Source organism: Athene cunicularia, assembly GCF_003259725.1.
Source record: "Athene cunicularia isolate RWA chromosome 2 unlocalized genomic scaffold, athCun1 chr2_part1, whole genome shotgun sequence".
NCBI classification, from domain to species: domain Eukaryota; kingdom Metazoa; phylum Chordata; class Aves; order Strigiformes; family Strigidae; genus Athene; species Athene cunicularia.
This window is the reverse complement of record NW_020799095.1, coordinates 103,797,137-103,811,156: the sequence shown is the minus strand read 5'-3', so window position 1 is coordinate 103,811,156 and position 14,020 is coordinate 103,797,137. Positions and strand designations below refer to the sequence as shown.

The following is a 14,020-nucleotide window of genomic DNA, read 5'->3' as shown; positions in this document are numbered from 1 at the left end:
ACAGCTGACTCCTCACGTGGTGGGGCAGCTGGAGACGAGAACACGGGGCTATACAACTTTTTTGGAAGTGCCAGTGTTCCACTGGCCATGCGTGGGTGGAGAGCCCTGCCTCTAAAGCTGCAGAGCCAACTCTACCGCTGCTGCCAAAGCCAGCACAATGTACCTTGGAAGGAAAGAGGCTATTGTACAAATAAGTATTACAGAGATGACCTGGGAAAAAACTCTACGGGAGGAGGCTGGAGCAGAATGCTACCGCATCCACTCATTTTTATGTACAAATTATTATGCTTACCACCACCACAGTTACTTTAAGTGCTGGCTGCTACTGTTGAATTAAATTTATGTCTGGTCTTTCACATACATTTTAACAAAATTATTTATACAAAGGAAGAAGAACAAAAATCCTGCTGTGTCCAAACCACTGAGGTCAAGCATGATTGCAATGTTCAGGACAGACCTTACTAGCAGCATCTCTAGCCTGCTGAATCAGCTCTCTTATGCGATTTACATTCTCAGAGATGTTGCTTATGGGCATCAGCTGTTGGTTGATACTCTCAATCTTGCTGAACAGATCCGGAAGTTTGTTTGTCAATTTTTTTACTGCAATGAAAGAAAAAAAAATGATGATAGAAAGGAGGAGGAAAACAGATGCAAAAATATGATATGACTACATGATAGCAGTGAGAAGGATAATTACAGACCTGTTTTCATTAGTGCTACAGTATTAGGAAGCCCTCACTGAAACTAGCAGTTTATACAGAGGTTATTGTACTCCTGGAACTTGTAGACAAAGGTATTTGCAGAAGCAGACAGAATCAGCATTTCTAGAAACGTGTTAGATAAATTTAGGTCAAGAAAAAAATTATTAAATAGGACAGACAGGGATGTGCTCTCCAATGTTATTATCCAGTGACTGTGGATGCTAGGGGAGGATGAGGATAATGGACAGCAGACAGGGATTATGTGCATTCCCAGAGTAGCATCTCCTGCTGCCACTACTGGAGAGTGAATACTGGAGTAGGCAGACTGCTGGCATGACCAAGTAGGGCATGTCTTATATTCTTGAGTCAGGATTGCTAGTCATCACAATTCAGTAGTGAGTCTTACAGTATCTGGGCAGGTTTATTTCAGGAAAATGGCGATATTATGAGAATTTCAAATTTCATTAAAACAGGAAATAATTTTTCATCTCCTGTAACTGAAAAAAAACCCCAACCCAAACCTGAAAGTATTAGCAGACTGTAACCCTATGATGTAGAAGGCAAATAAAAAGAAATTCAGACCTATTTTTTTTTCTGAGTATGACTTCTAAGCCAGTGTTGTAACTGTAGGGACAACTTGAGACTCTGAAATAACATACAGGGTTAGCTCTTGTATTTATCTTATTTAAAATGTTTTATCTCACTTGACTTTATCAAATAAAGTTTCTGAAACAATGAAAGATGCTGTTTGGGATTGTGATTGTCTCCTATTTTGTATTCAACACAGGTGTTATGCAATCTATTTCACTTAATTTCATCTGACAGACATCTAGCCCAAGCTAATTGTCTAGGACCCTTCTCTAGTCAGTGTAGTAGAAAATCACATAATCAGTGTGGATGAGGTTGGAAGGGACCTCTGGAGGTCATTTTGTCCAACCCCTGTGCTCAAGTATGGCCACCTAGAGTCAGTTGTCCAGAATTGTGTCTAGTCGGCTTTTGAGTAGCTCCAAGGATGGCGATTCCACAACCTCTCTGGGAAACCAGTGCCAGTGCTTGGTCACCCTCAGTAAAAAAGTGTTTCTTGATGTTCAGAAGGAATATCCTATATTTCAGCCTCTGCTGCAAGGGCATGTTGCTGACTCATGTTCAACTCAGTGCCCACCAGGACCCCCAGGTCCTTTTTTGCAAAGCTGCTTTACAGCTTGTCCACCCCCAGCATTTACTAGTGCCTGGGTTTTTTTCCCCTCAGGTGCAGGATTTCTCCTTGTTGAATTACATGAGGTTCCTGTCAGCCCATTTCTGCAGTCTGTTGAGGTCCCTCCAGATGGCTGCATGACCCTCTGGTGTATCTGCCACTCGTCCCAGTTTTGCATCCTCAGCAAACTTGCTGAGGGTGCACTCTGCCCTATCATTCAGATCTTTAAGAAGATGTTAAACAGGATTGGACCCTGGGGTACCCTGCTAGTCACTGGCCTCTGAGTCTTTAGAGACCAGTCCTAGTATCAGCTTTTAACAGGTACCACAGGATGGGTGAATCACCTTCTGCAGTACCTGTCCCTTTCTGCTGGCAATAAAGGAAGCTCAGAATACTAGCTTAGCCTAGATGACTAACTTTTGGATGACTAAAACTTCTGCTGCAAAACTGACCATGTCCACCTAACAGTGACTTGGTAGGTTTCAGATAGCACATGTAATACCTGAATTGTTTGCCTCCATCAGTGCTTTACTGAAGCCAGCACTCTGTGTGCTTCCGTAGGTACTCTTAATTTTTTCCACATCTACTTGAATGGGGAGCAGTTCATCCAATACATTAGTTGTGACATCCTCTGCACTTTTTACCATGGTCTTTGCACTGGTGATAATGCTGTCAATATCATCTGAAACATACACAAATGCATGTGCAGATTCTTATAGTAATAGATGAAAAAGGCAAAATAGAAATCATCAGTAAGTTACTGACCTCTGTTTATCCCATTGAGATTATTTTGAAGAGTAACAAGATCAGTTTGCAGTGTATTCTTCTTTCCATCAGCAACACCAAGTCTTTGTTTTATGTCTTCAAGGGTTGGACCAATAGCTGCAAAACAGTGAATTCCCTGTATGAATTTTAAAGAGAAATATCACCTCTCTGTTGGACAGGCGGTGCAGCAGCACCAGTCTGCACTCTTGCACAGCTCATGTTGCCACTCAGCACTGAATGAGTATTTGCACTGCAAAACAAGTACGAAGCTAAGGATTTGCTGGACAGGAGTACTGCAAAGGTGTACAGCATATCAGAGGTATGAAATCTACTTTCTCGCCTTTTTGCAATTGGAAATAACCATCACAAGATGTCCCATTGTAATGGAACTAGTCTCTTCTGGCTAAATATGTGCTGCAGAGCGTTGCTGAACTGTGAAAATTCATTGTTCAATGAAAGCTTGTCATGCTGTGCCAACATTTCTACCATCACTTTCTTTCTTGGTACCTTGCAATGTCCTTTCAGTTTCCTGTGCTTGATTCAACAGTGTACTGCTCTCGGTTTTTAACTTTGCAGCTTTTCCTGATAGGTCGTCTCTCTTCACAGTCTGGTAATAGAAGCACAGCACTGTAAGACTGCTTTAATGAATATACTAAAATTTAAAGATTAAAAGAGATGGCCCAATCCAGTTTAAAAAACCCAACTATATAAGGGAGAGATTTCAAGTGAAGAACACCACCTTAAATATCAATTATCAAGATTAATTTAAGCATAATACAACCTTGGTCTTTAGCAAACTTCTGATAGATTTTGGATCATTCAGAAGATATTACTAGCACACAGCTGTTAGATACTACACCTCTGCTGAAGAGTTTGGGGGTATTACTAGTACAAAGTGAAAGAGAATACCTGAAGTCACCTTCAGTGATTACTGGGCTTGCCTTATGAAGATCTCTATTTTGCACTGAAGGGAACAGTTAGCATTCAAATGGACAGCCTCATCAGAAAGGTAGTAACTAGCTTTAGTGCTGAACCAAGACTAATTAATGAACATGCAGAATAGCAGTTCATATAATGGCCACAGACAAATAAGGCATACCAAGACACACAAGTCTTTTTTTTCGGTGCCACTTTAATAGTTTAAAAAAAATATATCTAGTTATAACAAGTTTACTATCATTTGGCCATTTATGAGTACTTACCAATAAAGCTGAGTCAGCTGCATTCCCAGCTTTGTTGGCTGCTTCCTCTGCCGCTTTGATGGCATTAATAATATTGTCATAGGCAGTAGAAGCTTCCACAGCACAGCCTACCAATTCGTCCTTCCTGGCACTGTTCTTTATTCTGTGAGAAAAGGGAGAAAAATGCAGCCTTCTGCAAAGCCTGTGGACTTTGACAAGTATTCTGAATCCACCTGAGTTCATTATTTTCTAATTAATGCCAATACAGAAAATGTTTTTCAGTTAGATCTGTAATTTCATTCTGCAAAAATATCAAACTTAGAGGCAGACCAATATGAAAAGATTCTTCAGAAGATGGGATAAGTTCAGGTGCTTGGAAAAGCACAACTGTGGGCCTCCAAAGCAGTCTTTCAGTGATGAAGACTGTGAGAATTCACCGAGGCACAAGGTCAGTAAGCCACTTCCACCACAACACCCCCAAAACACTTCGGAGTTTAGAGAACTGCAGCTTCCAGATGGTTTCTGGCTGCTCTAGCATCCTACAGGAGAAGCAGATGGAGCATAAGGTGGAGCAACTACAAAACCTCGTGTGTTTTCCCCAAGAACCAGTGCAGCAGCTCTGGAATCAGAAACAACACATAAAATCTACCTACTCCCTGTGAGCTATGCAACTGCCCACTATCAGCTGCCCTGTATTTGTGAGAACAGTGTCTTCTTAATTGAAAAAATTGCACTGAAAACTAACAAAAAATTAATGAAAAAGTTTTTTAACTCAGAATTTTTGAGCTGAGTTAGGTATTTTGGATTTTAACTTTTTGAGAGTTTCTAGTTGGTATTCTGACAAAATGCAAACAATTTGCCCAGGAAAAAAAAAAGTATCAGGATTTCACATTTCTCATTTTGTTCTGATGTACCATAGAAGACACCCACAACCTCACTCATAATTCCGAGGTAAAGTACAAGTAATGGAGAGAGAAACACTTGATTCATATCAAGTTCATAATGTTTTTGCCTTTCTAGAAGACTTCTTGAAGAACGAGAAAACTATAGGAAGTCTCTTCCTCACTAATGCTGAACAGGTGTGTCTGAAGTCTTCCAGGATAGCATTTCTTCCAATTATTTGGCCCAATTCACTGACATCATAAAAGTGTCCCTGAGTACGAGTACAGGAAATAACACTACAAAAAAGATATTCTGTACATCTTTCTACTCTGAACATGAGGATCTTCTCTTGTTAGCGAGATGTTAATGAAGTGTTAGGGCAGTAATATAGACCTGCATTATGGGAATCCCCACTTCTGGGGAAAAAAAAAAACAACAGGAAAATACAGGAAAACCTTGTTTGTGGGGAAAAAAAGAAAGGAAAACATCTGTACATCATGAAGAAGCAGCAAAAGACAAAGCAAATATCTTTTTAACTTTGCAAATGGTCATTAAAGCAAGTGAAGTTACAGACAGAGCATTGCAACCATGGATGTCATATACAAAAAGTCTCAGTTACAGGAATGGCAACGTACTCTTCCAGTTGTTTTGCCAAGTCCTGCAAAGACTTGGCATGTTCTTCAGCCCTCACCACCAGTGGTTCTTTGCTCGCTGATAAGGAGTTATTTGTCAGCTTTTCATTCATATCCTTCCTTGCTCCATCCAGCTGAGCAGCCAGGCTTTCATATTCCTACGGGTTTATAAAGATACAATTTTATTTGTATTCATACATATTTGATTTTGTCTTGGTCTCCTTCAGTGTTACATATACCTTACACCTGAGGAGACCAAGGGAAAAAACATTCTCTTCCAACTTACTGTCCAAGTTACTGGAAACAACTGCTAGTCATTATATTATGTTTCTAGATCCATTATGTAAAAAGTTGAGTCAGACCAAAGACCCTTCTAGCCCATTATCCTGTCTCTAGTGGCTAAAACCAATTGCCCAGAAAGAAATACAAGAAGAGCATAATCACTTATGGTATTACTCACAGATATTCTCCCAAATTCAGATATCTGCACCTGTCTTCCTCACACACATCACAAGCCTCAACAAGCTTCTCTTATGGAAACCTGTGCAGGCAGGCTCCTCTTGCACCCAGGATGGGCTGTGAGATCCTTCCCCTTTTTCTGAGGCTCAGATAAGCCTTGTGTCCTAGCCACTGAGCTATGCTACCCATTACAGTGACAGCAAGATACTGGGGTTTTTAACCTTAAGAAGGTTAACTATACCTCTTTACTTTTTTGCAATAATCCAAGCATACTGGTAGCTTGTGTCAGGGAAGATCGGGCAGAGCTCAGAATATCCAAGATACCATTCTGTTGTACATTTGTCTCCTCAATCCGTTTCTGAAGAAAAAGGTTGAATAACAAATGATTGGGTTAAAAATGAGAGGCAGGGAAAACCGTATCTGTCTAATCTAGTTTGCAGCAGGATTTACCAGAGGTACTATGGCTGCATTGATCAGATGCCTATATACTGTTTAGGGACTAATGCTATCCTACTGATTAGAAGAGTGAGAAAACTCAGGAGTCTGCAGTAGTATAGCATACAGCTAGGCAGGAGGCTACAGTAGTTTAGTTATTAGCACCCAAAGTATTTAAAAGCAGTACAGATCAGCTGAGATGAACTGTCAGGACAGACCATCTAAGTGTCTGATCTCTTGAAGCTGGAAACTTCAAACCTGGAAATTTTAAAAATAGCTCCCTGAATTTTCCTAAATTTTAAAAACAGCTCCCTGGTCACTACCCTGATCTTTTCTGTTCTCTCAAAGGCAGAAATAAAATGATTACACTATCCCTTCATCTGTGGATCTTGCCAGAAAGGGGGTGTGAAACCACCCCACTTTATTCTCTTGAAAGCTCTAAGGGAAATGAAGCCCCTTGGTCTGGAGCAACCCTGTGACCGTCCACAGCACAGCTCTAGAGTAATGGCACACCACAAACACAGCCAGACGAGTGGTGTTGTAAGGATGTGTTAGCTCTCTTTAGTTGGGTTTCTAACATTGTACCATGTCATATCTCTCTCTACCAGAAAACTGTATCAGGAGATTTATGACTTGTATGGATGCATCCACCTTTTAACACAACTGTGCATACCTACGTGGCACACGTATTGTGCAGTCCATGCACATAAAGTTGAATGTAGAAATTATTTTGTTCAAGCAGTGTTAGCCAACTGGATGGACATGAGTGTACTAAAACGGTGATATATTTCAGAAAACATACAATGAATTTAGAAGAATGGGTCCTACAGCACACCCTTATTCTTGTACTATTTCAACAGCTCTAAAATCAAGCACTGCTCAGGAATGACAGCTGTTCCTTGACACCTTTCTGATGAAACCTCAGAAGCAGTTCTGTAGAATATTAATCCCAATTAATTTAACAGTACTATACACATTATTACTCCAATCTTTCATAGCTGTTAAAGCCAAATACTTTTAAGGAATTTACTAAAAAAAGTACATCAGCATCAGGGATTTGATCTAGACTAGGAAACAAAAAGGCTAGTGGCAGCTGAAGAGCAGGACTAGGCCTCCCTGCTATCATCAGAGCTATTTCTTTCTTGGTCATGCTGATCTGGTCACAAGTGGGAGTGGACTACATTTATACCTGTCCATACATATATCAAAAGATGGAAAGAGACCTTGGAGAAAGTCTAAAGAATTAGTGCTACTTGGTTTTCAAGGTCAAAAGCAGCCATCAAAAGCACTTATCTCCTGAGATTTAACTTCCTTCTCCCGAAACCTGACATTACCTTAATGTCTTCCAGCAGAACTCCATTATCTCTGTTTAAGTTTTCAGCCTGCTTTATTTGTCCCGTTGCCTCATTCAGAGCTTCACGAAGGTCAGTGATTTTGGATTCATATTCATTCAATGAATCCCTCACAATTTTGATAAGTCCATGATTTTCTTGGTCGTACTTTTGTAGTTCATTCTTAATACGTGCCAGTACTGCGGTATCAGGACCAGAAAGAAAAGTTTTATTCAGAAAAGAAGGGAACCAGAACAAACTTCCTTCAAAAGGGCTTGACATTTAGGATTAGAAAGCTGTGGTTGTGTGAAACACTGCACATTCTTTGCAGCGCTAGTTCTAGTGTTACTATAGGAGAGATGCTATTCAGCATCACACTGGATCAACTCTGCTCAAGTTTGCTGCTGCAGATACAGAGCACAAGTAAACATTTATTTGGTTAGTTCTATATTAAGTAAGGATGAAGATGATCTGCGAAGACTGAATAGTCTTCTCTTTTTATATGCAACTAACACAATTTCATCAATTTCATCTACAACGTAGACACCTACATTTGCGCTAGTCATCAAAGTTTCCTCTGTAATCAATGGATATGGGCACATTTAATCTCAAAGAAAGTAGAAACATAAAAGAGATCAAACGATTCACACTCTTAGGAGTGCCCATTTCACTGCCTACAAGACAGGATACATAAGAGTTACTCAGAGGTACGTATCAAAGTCCAAAGCTAGGGGAAATTACTATCACTTGTAAGGTCTTTCACATTTCTCAGCTATGCCACTGGTTAGGAGATAAGCCTATGACTTTGCTGTTCTTGCTGTCTCTGATGTCCAGAATCAGGTTTCTGAATGTCTCGGTCAAACACATGCAGAGAAGATAAAAGGGAGCACAACTAGAGCAACTAGAACTTCTGAACTTCCTTATCCTTGTATGATCTGGCCCTTGGACTACTCCAACATCTTCTTAAAAATTCTTCTTAAATTATACATGTAATTCTTCTAAAATAGCTGCATGTGCCATAGCCTATATATTACTATACACAGAAACTGCGTAAGTATATTATGATTGGCTACGCCTTTATTTTACTGAGATTCATCTTGTTATTAAAGAAGGATCTACAGTTTTTTTTCACCAGTTCAACTCAGTTTCTTCGATAACAAACTAAAAATGCCTTTAAATCCCTTCCAGAACTAATACTTTCCTGTTGACTAACGATCATGGCAGATCCAGGGATACACTGCAAAATGCCCATCCCTGCAATCCTTCCAAAACAATCCATAATGCTTCAGATTTAAGATTGATCTTTCTAGACAGTAAGAAGCTGAGAGAACAAGCCATTACACAGCTGAGCTTCTGTTCTCTCCTTCTCTGCTTCTGCTTGAAGGTGGCCAAAGTTGCGGTTTCGCATCTCCGTCATCATGCGTTGAGCTTCAGCCAGTTCTTTGGCAGCATCTCCCAAGGGCAAGTTGTTACCTTCTGCATTTGTACCAGCTACTTGTTCCAAGAGCACTAAAAAAAAGTATTGTCAAAGCCAAAGAGGATGCGTTTAAGCTTATGGAAAAGACACAAATGATAGGGCTGGTCTCTTTTCTGAAAAAGACCTGCCTATTCATAAATTTCTTAATTAAGCAGATCCATTTTGCATTAACTGTATTAAGCTGAAAAGTATCCCAAGTCACATGACCAGAGCTAGTAAGATCATCAGGCTTGAAATCTGTCCCAAATGACCAAGTTCCCAGGAATAATTTTAAGCTTCTAATTTAAGAGTCTCTGATAGTAACCCAGACTAAATTCAGGATAGACAATTCATTGCTCTAAATATCCCTGTGGTAAAGTCTCTCTTTCCCTATTCAGTACACAGGGAAGGTGGGTTCCTAAACAAACATAATACATTAGATTTCTAATTGGAAGAGTGAATTCCACAGCTATGTCTAAATTCTGATTTATGAAGTTGTTTTCTAAGAAAACCTCTCATGCTTAATTAAGAATATTGTAAATAAACTGAACAGATTTCACAGAACAAAACAGGTTATGGAGTTAGAAACTATTTTTACCTTCTATATTGTTGACAACTATTTGTATTTGTGAAACCAAATCCTTTCCTTTCTCATGAGTTTGACCAAAATTATTAAATAATATCTCAGCTGTTTTGTAGTTCATTTCAGCCTAGCAAGGAAAAAAAAATGGATTAAAAATATCTGGATACATCATGCTAATATGCAGTCAAGAGATGTGTGTTTTTAAATTTATTTGGCAAATCACCTTTTCCTGAAGAGCATTTACATCATGATTTAGGTTAATGAATTCTGTCTCCAGCTCATCTACCTTTGAACCTTGATTATGGACAACAGAACGGTAATTGTTCAGTAAGACCTGAAAAGAAAGGGAAAATAAATCCAGTAAGTCATCCATATACAGGAGACAAAAAACCAAAAATGCACTGGGTTAGATCTTTACCCAAGGTAAATAAAAGCAGCATTACTGACAGGAAGGTTGACCTACTGCTGCCCAAAACCTAGGCTTTTTTATCTGTGAGTATAGCAACTGCCATGCCAACCAAATAAATTCTTTTTAGGATTAATTTTGGTATTGGCAATTGGAAAGTTGATGGGTTTTGGTAATGCAGAGGCATGAAGTGCTGGAAAAAGACAGAACTTTACAGAAACTTCAGAGACACAGCTTTCAAGGGGAGCAGGCCTCAGAAAAAGCAAAGATACTGATTCTCTTTCAGAACATAACATGCAAACAGCTGTCTTCTAACAAGTGGAGTCCAGTGCAGTCAGCAAATGGTATTTGAAATCAGAAGTTGATGTATGTTTCCTTGCAAGCTGACAAAAAGATGGCATAAATTCCTAGGTTCAGCTCTTAGCTACTTAATCTGAAATCCACTTTTCTGTTCATGTGTGCCTACCTTTAAGTCTTTGATGCGTGTTTCCAGATGCCTCATCTGCTCCAGTGTGTGGGTATTCGCATGGACATTTTGCAGCTGAGACTTAATCAGCTGAAGCTCGTCACCTATTGTGCTCAAATCCTTCAGCAGCGTAATTACACAGCTATCACAAGCTGGAGGGAGCATGAGCAAAGGAAAACAATAGATATTATTGATACTTGGTGCAGAGAACATTTCACTGAGTTCATTAATAAATGAGCTGCAATGGAAAGACTGTGATGCTTGTCACCTGGTGCCACCTGAAGAACAAAGGCAACAACAAAGCCCACACTATTAAGGAGAGTGACCAGAAATAAGGAGGAGGCCCCATTTACATCTGGCTAGCTGACCACCTCTTTTATAATTTTTCCAAGTGTTTGGTTGAATGTTTACTTTTAAAAGAATCATTACAGGACATCCCCAGTCCTTTTTAAACTCTGCTACCCTTAAAAGGGTCATCAGTATGCACCTGAAGCTAGCAGAAGGCAATCTAAGTGCAGTTCTATTTTATTACTTACGGTCACAATCTTCATTAGGATCCACATCCTTTGGTTCATTATTGAAACATTCTGAAATCATAAGACTGTAATCAGTAACCCAAGTTTTCTTACGGAAATGCTACTATTTTATTTTTGCCCTCACTTTTCATGGTTGGCAGCCATTAAAACATGGTGCCGCCCTTTCATAAATCCATACCCACTGCACACAAGCTGAAATGCCCAGAAGGCTTGAGCATGCCAAAACATTCAGCTCCCACTTATGCCTTGCTGGGATCAACATCTTTTTCATCCCTGAAAGGAAATTGACTGTAAATCCCCCCAATATATGCTGCTTGGGTAGCGGCAGGAGGCTCTCTCACATCAAATGTGCTGAATGTATTGATAGAATTTGCCTAGAATAACACCACCAAGATTGAAGCCAAGACTATATTGTTAAAACATTTCACCCAGGACATATATTCAAACTCCTTTATCTACTTTAGTGACCATATTCAAACCACAGATTCTGATTCCCCAAAGGATGTCTTACCCACAAGGAACTGAGAAATGTTTATGTTCTTCCTTCATACCTGGCACAGCTTGAAAGATTAAGGGATTAATCAATCTTGAGAGAAATTCAGTGTATGCATGGAAGGAAGCACTGTATGTAACCCAAGTCATGGAGCTTGGACCACAGATACAGGTGGTATATAACAAACATTGCCCCCAGACTTTCCAACAAACTAGCACAAGTGACTGTATGTCCAGTGTGCTCTTTTGGTTTGTTTGTTTGTTTTACAAACCCCATTATAAGAAGCTTAACACTCTCCAGGTGCATGTCAGATTGTAATATCCTGGGATCCTAACTTCTAGGAGGCAGGAGAAGAACCGGGTCCTAAAGGTGCCATCATGGACAGTAATCTCCCTGTCTTGATGCCCAAGTTCTTTTTACAGGCTTGCCCCTGCTGCCAAACTCTTATCTCCTCTTGAAAATGAAAAGGGCTGTGTGTGTCTTTTACTCTGAAGGCAAAGGATGTACTCAGGGTATAGGCTGCTGCTGTCAAGAGTCAACAACAGCTTGCAACTGTGAGAGGCTACAGTGATAAAATTGGACCTGAACTTTAACAGCAGCATGAAACAGCCTGGAACAAATGGCCTAGCTGTGCCATTTCCTTTGGCACTTGCACATTAAGTCATCAGGAAGTTAAATGGGATTGGTAGTGAGCACTGCTGCCAAAAGGAGACAAGTCACAAAGAATACATTTGTAAGAGAATGAAGGAAATTATTCTAAAATTCAAATATCCATGCAGTTCTGCTGTTGTGTAATTCAGCTAACACCAGACACATTTCAGCTGTCACTGTGAAGTACCAATTAAATAAAACTATTATTACAGCTTGTGCACAAACAACATCAGCCAAGAAGATGTGAAATGAAAAGGTCTGGCCGAGTGCCGAACATCACGCACAAGAAACCTGCTAGAACATGCTGTGCTGATGATCACAGAGGGTTTTATTCCTAATGCGGAGAAGGAGACAGCTGATCAGAATATATAGTTGGAGACAAACTGAAAACAAACTGGCTTGTTGAATTTTGCTCTACAGATTAGTTTGTCCTAGCAAACTCTTGCTTCAAGAACAAAGGAATGACAAAACATCAAACACTGCTTGGATCTGTTCCACACAAAGTATAAATATAATAAAGATATATTACTTCAATGATGAAATATGAAAGGAGAACTAGCTACTGAAAAATTGCACCAGCTGCCAAGAACAGTCCACATCACTTGCTGGTTTTCTAATTTCTGTAACCAAGGAAAGATAAGGTGATCCTTGGCAGTCATTTGAATGCAGTATGAAGAGCAGTGTAGAAAAATTAAGAGCATGGAAATATTAGGAATTCTTAGTTTGACACTTCACTAACATTTGAGGAGAAAAAGCTGCCTACAGGGAAAGTGTAATTTTACTAGAGAACGCAAATATGAGAGAATCAAGGTCCTTTTCAGAAGCAAGGGCCTACATGTTTCTGAGCAGAAATGAGTATCACAAGGGACTGAAATGAATAGAGGTAAAGACAGACTGAGGAATGTAGGCTCAGGTCCTTTACTTCAGAATTATAATAGCAAACATATGCCAGTGGTGTAATATTCTTGTAAGAGCTTACTAGTGGTGCAGTACATGGGTGATTGATACTGGGAAAATCATGGATGTCTTAGGTGGCAGAATGATGTATAGCACAATTTATAGAACAGTATTCTGAGTCAGGTCCTAACTTCCATGTAAACACAGTTAGTTTGGACACCTAAGATGCCAGTGCCTGATGCAAATTCTGAAGATGTCACTGATCTGTCCCAAATACGTTTTAAAAATGCATATTTAGACTGCCCAGTTTCATAAACCCATAACACAGACTGGCAAGATACAACTTAACCATGTCAGAAGAGGAACCATAGTGCATTTAAAAACATACACATGATACAAAACAAAACAAAATTGGTAGTATTTATGAGGGGAAATACATGACAAAATGGTTTACAAGGGTGAACTCAATTACTTAGGACAGCCCTTGTATTACCATGGTGTTATGCTTTAGGAAATCTTACTTTTTGATAAAAATTATCTGCATTTCTTTAGTCCACATGTCTCCTTCAGTTCAACTGATCTAAGTATCTGCCTCCTCTGTTTCCCAGAGAGAAAACAACATTCCCTTCCATGTTCATAGGCCCTCACGTACCTCCAGTCAGGTGGTCACAGCTAGCCAGCTGTCCATTATTATTACAATTACATTTCTGACAGTAGCCTCCATATTTTTGTGGATTTCCAAAATATCCTGGAGCACAGCTAGATAAAAAGATACAAATAATTTTAATTAAATATTTGAAGTTACTTTTGTGAAATATACTTTCCCTTGACAAAAAAATGCAGTTATTCTCTTGAAGAAACTTCCGAGAACTTTTGATTTCATTTCTTGACTTAGACAAAAGGGTATATTTTTGGTTTACAGTATCCTCTGCACTATGCTAAAAATATCTT

The 14,020-nt window shown here is 39.5% G+C and overlaps 1 protein-coding gene across 2 annotated transcripts in view; it reads right to left on the bottom strand.

Annotated features, from left to right (window-relative positions):
* Positions 1-14,020, bottom strand: part of LAMA3 (laminin subunit alpha 3) — a 114,623-nt gene that overhangs the window by 16,687 nt on the left and 83,916 nt on the right. For both annotated transcript variants that reach the window (XM_026842373.1, XM_026842374.1), the window contains 14 exons: positions 13,722-13,828; positions 11,029-11,079; positions 10,493-10,644; positions 9,844-9,954; positions 9,636-9,747; positions 8,923-9,090; positions 7,585-7,781; positions 6,057-6,173; positions 5,360-5,514; positions 3,864-4,005; positions 3,169-3,268; positions 2,662-2,778; positions 2,399-2,578; positions 458-600 (listed from right to left, as the gene is read on the bottom strand). In XM_026842373.1, coding sequence (XP_026698174.1) covers positions 458-600; positions 2,399-2,578; positions 2,662-2,778; positions 3,169-3,268; positions 3,864-4,005; positions 5,360-5,514; positions 6,057-6,173; positions 7,585-7,781; positions 8,923-9,090; positions 9,636-9,747; positions 9,844-9,954; positions 10,493-10,644; positions 11,029-11,079; positions 13,722-13,828 — 1,852 coding nt within the window. The remainder of the gene's footprint in view (positions 1-457; positions 601-2,398; positions 2,579-2,661; positions 2,779-3,168; positions 3,269-3,863; positions 4,006-5,359; positions 5,515-6,056; positions 6,174-7,584; positions 7,782-8,922; positions 9,091-9,635; positions 9,748-9,843; positions 9,955-10,492; positions 10,645-11,028; positions 11,080-13,721; positions 13,829-14,020) is intronic.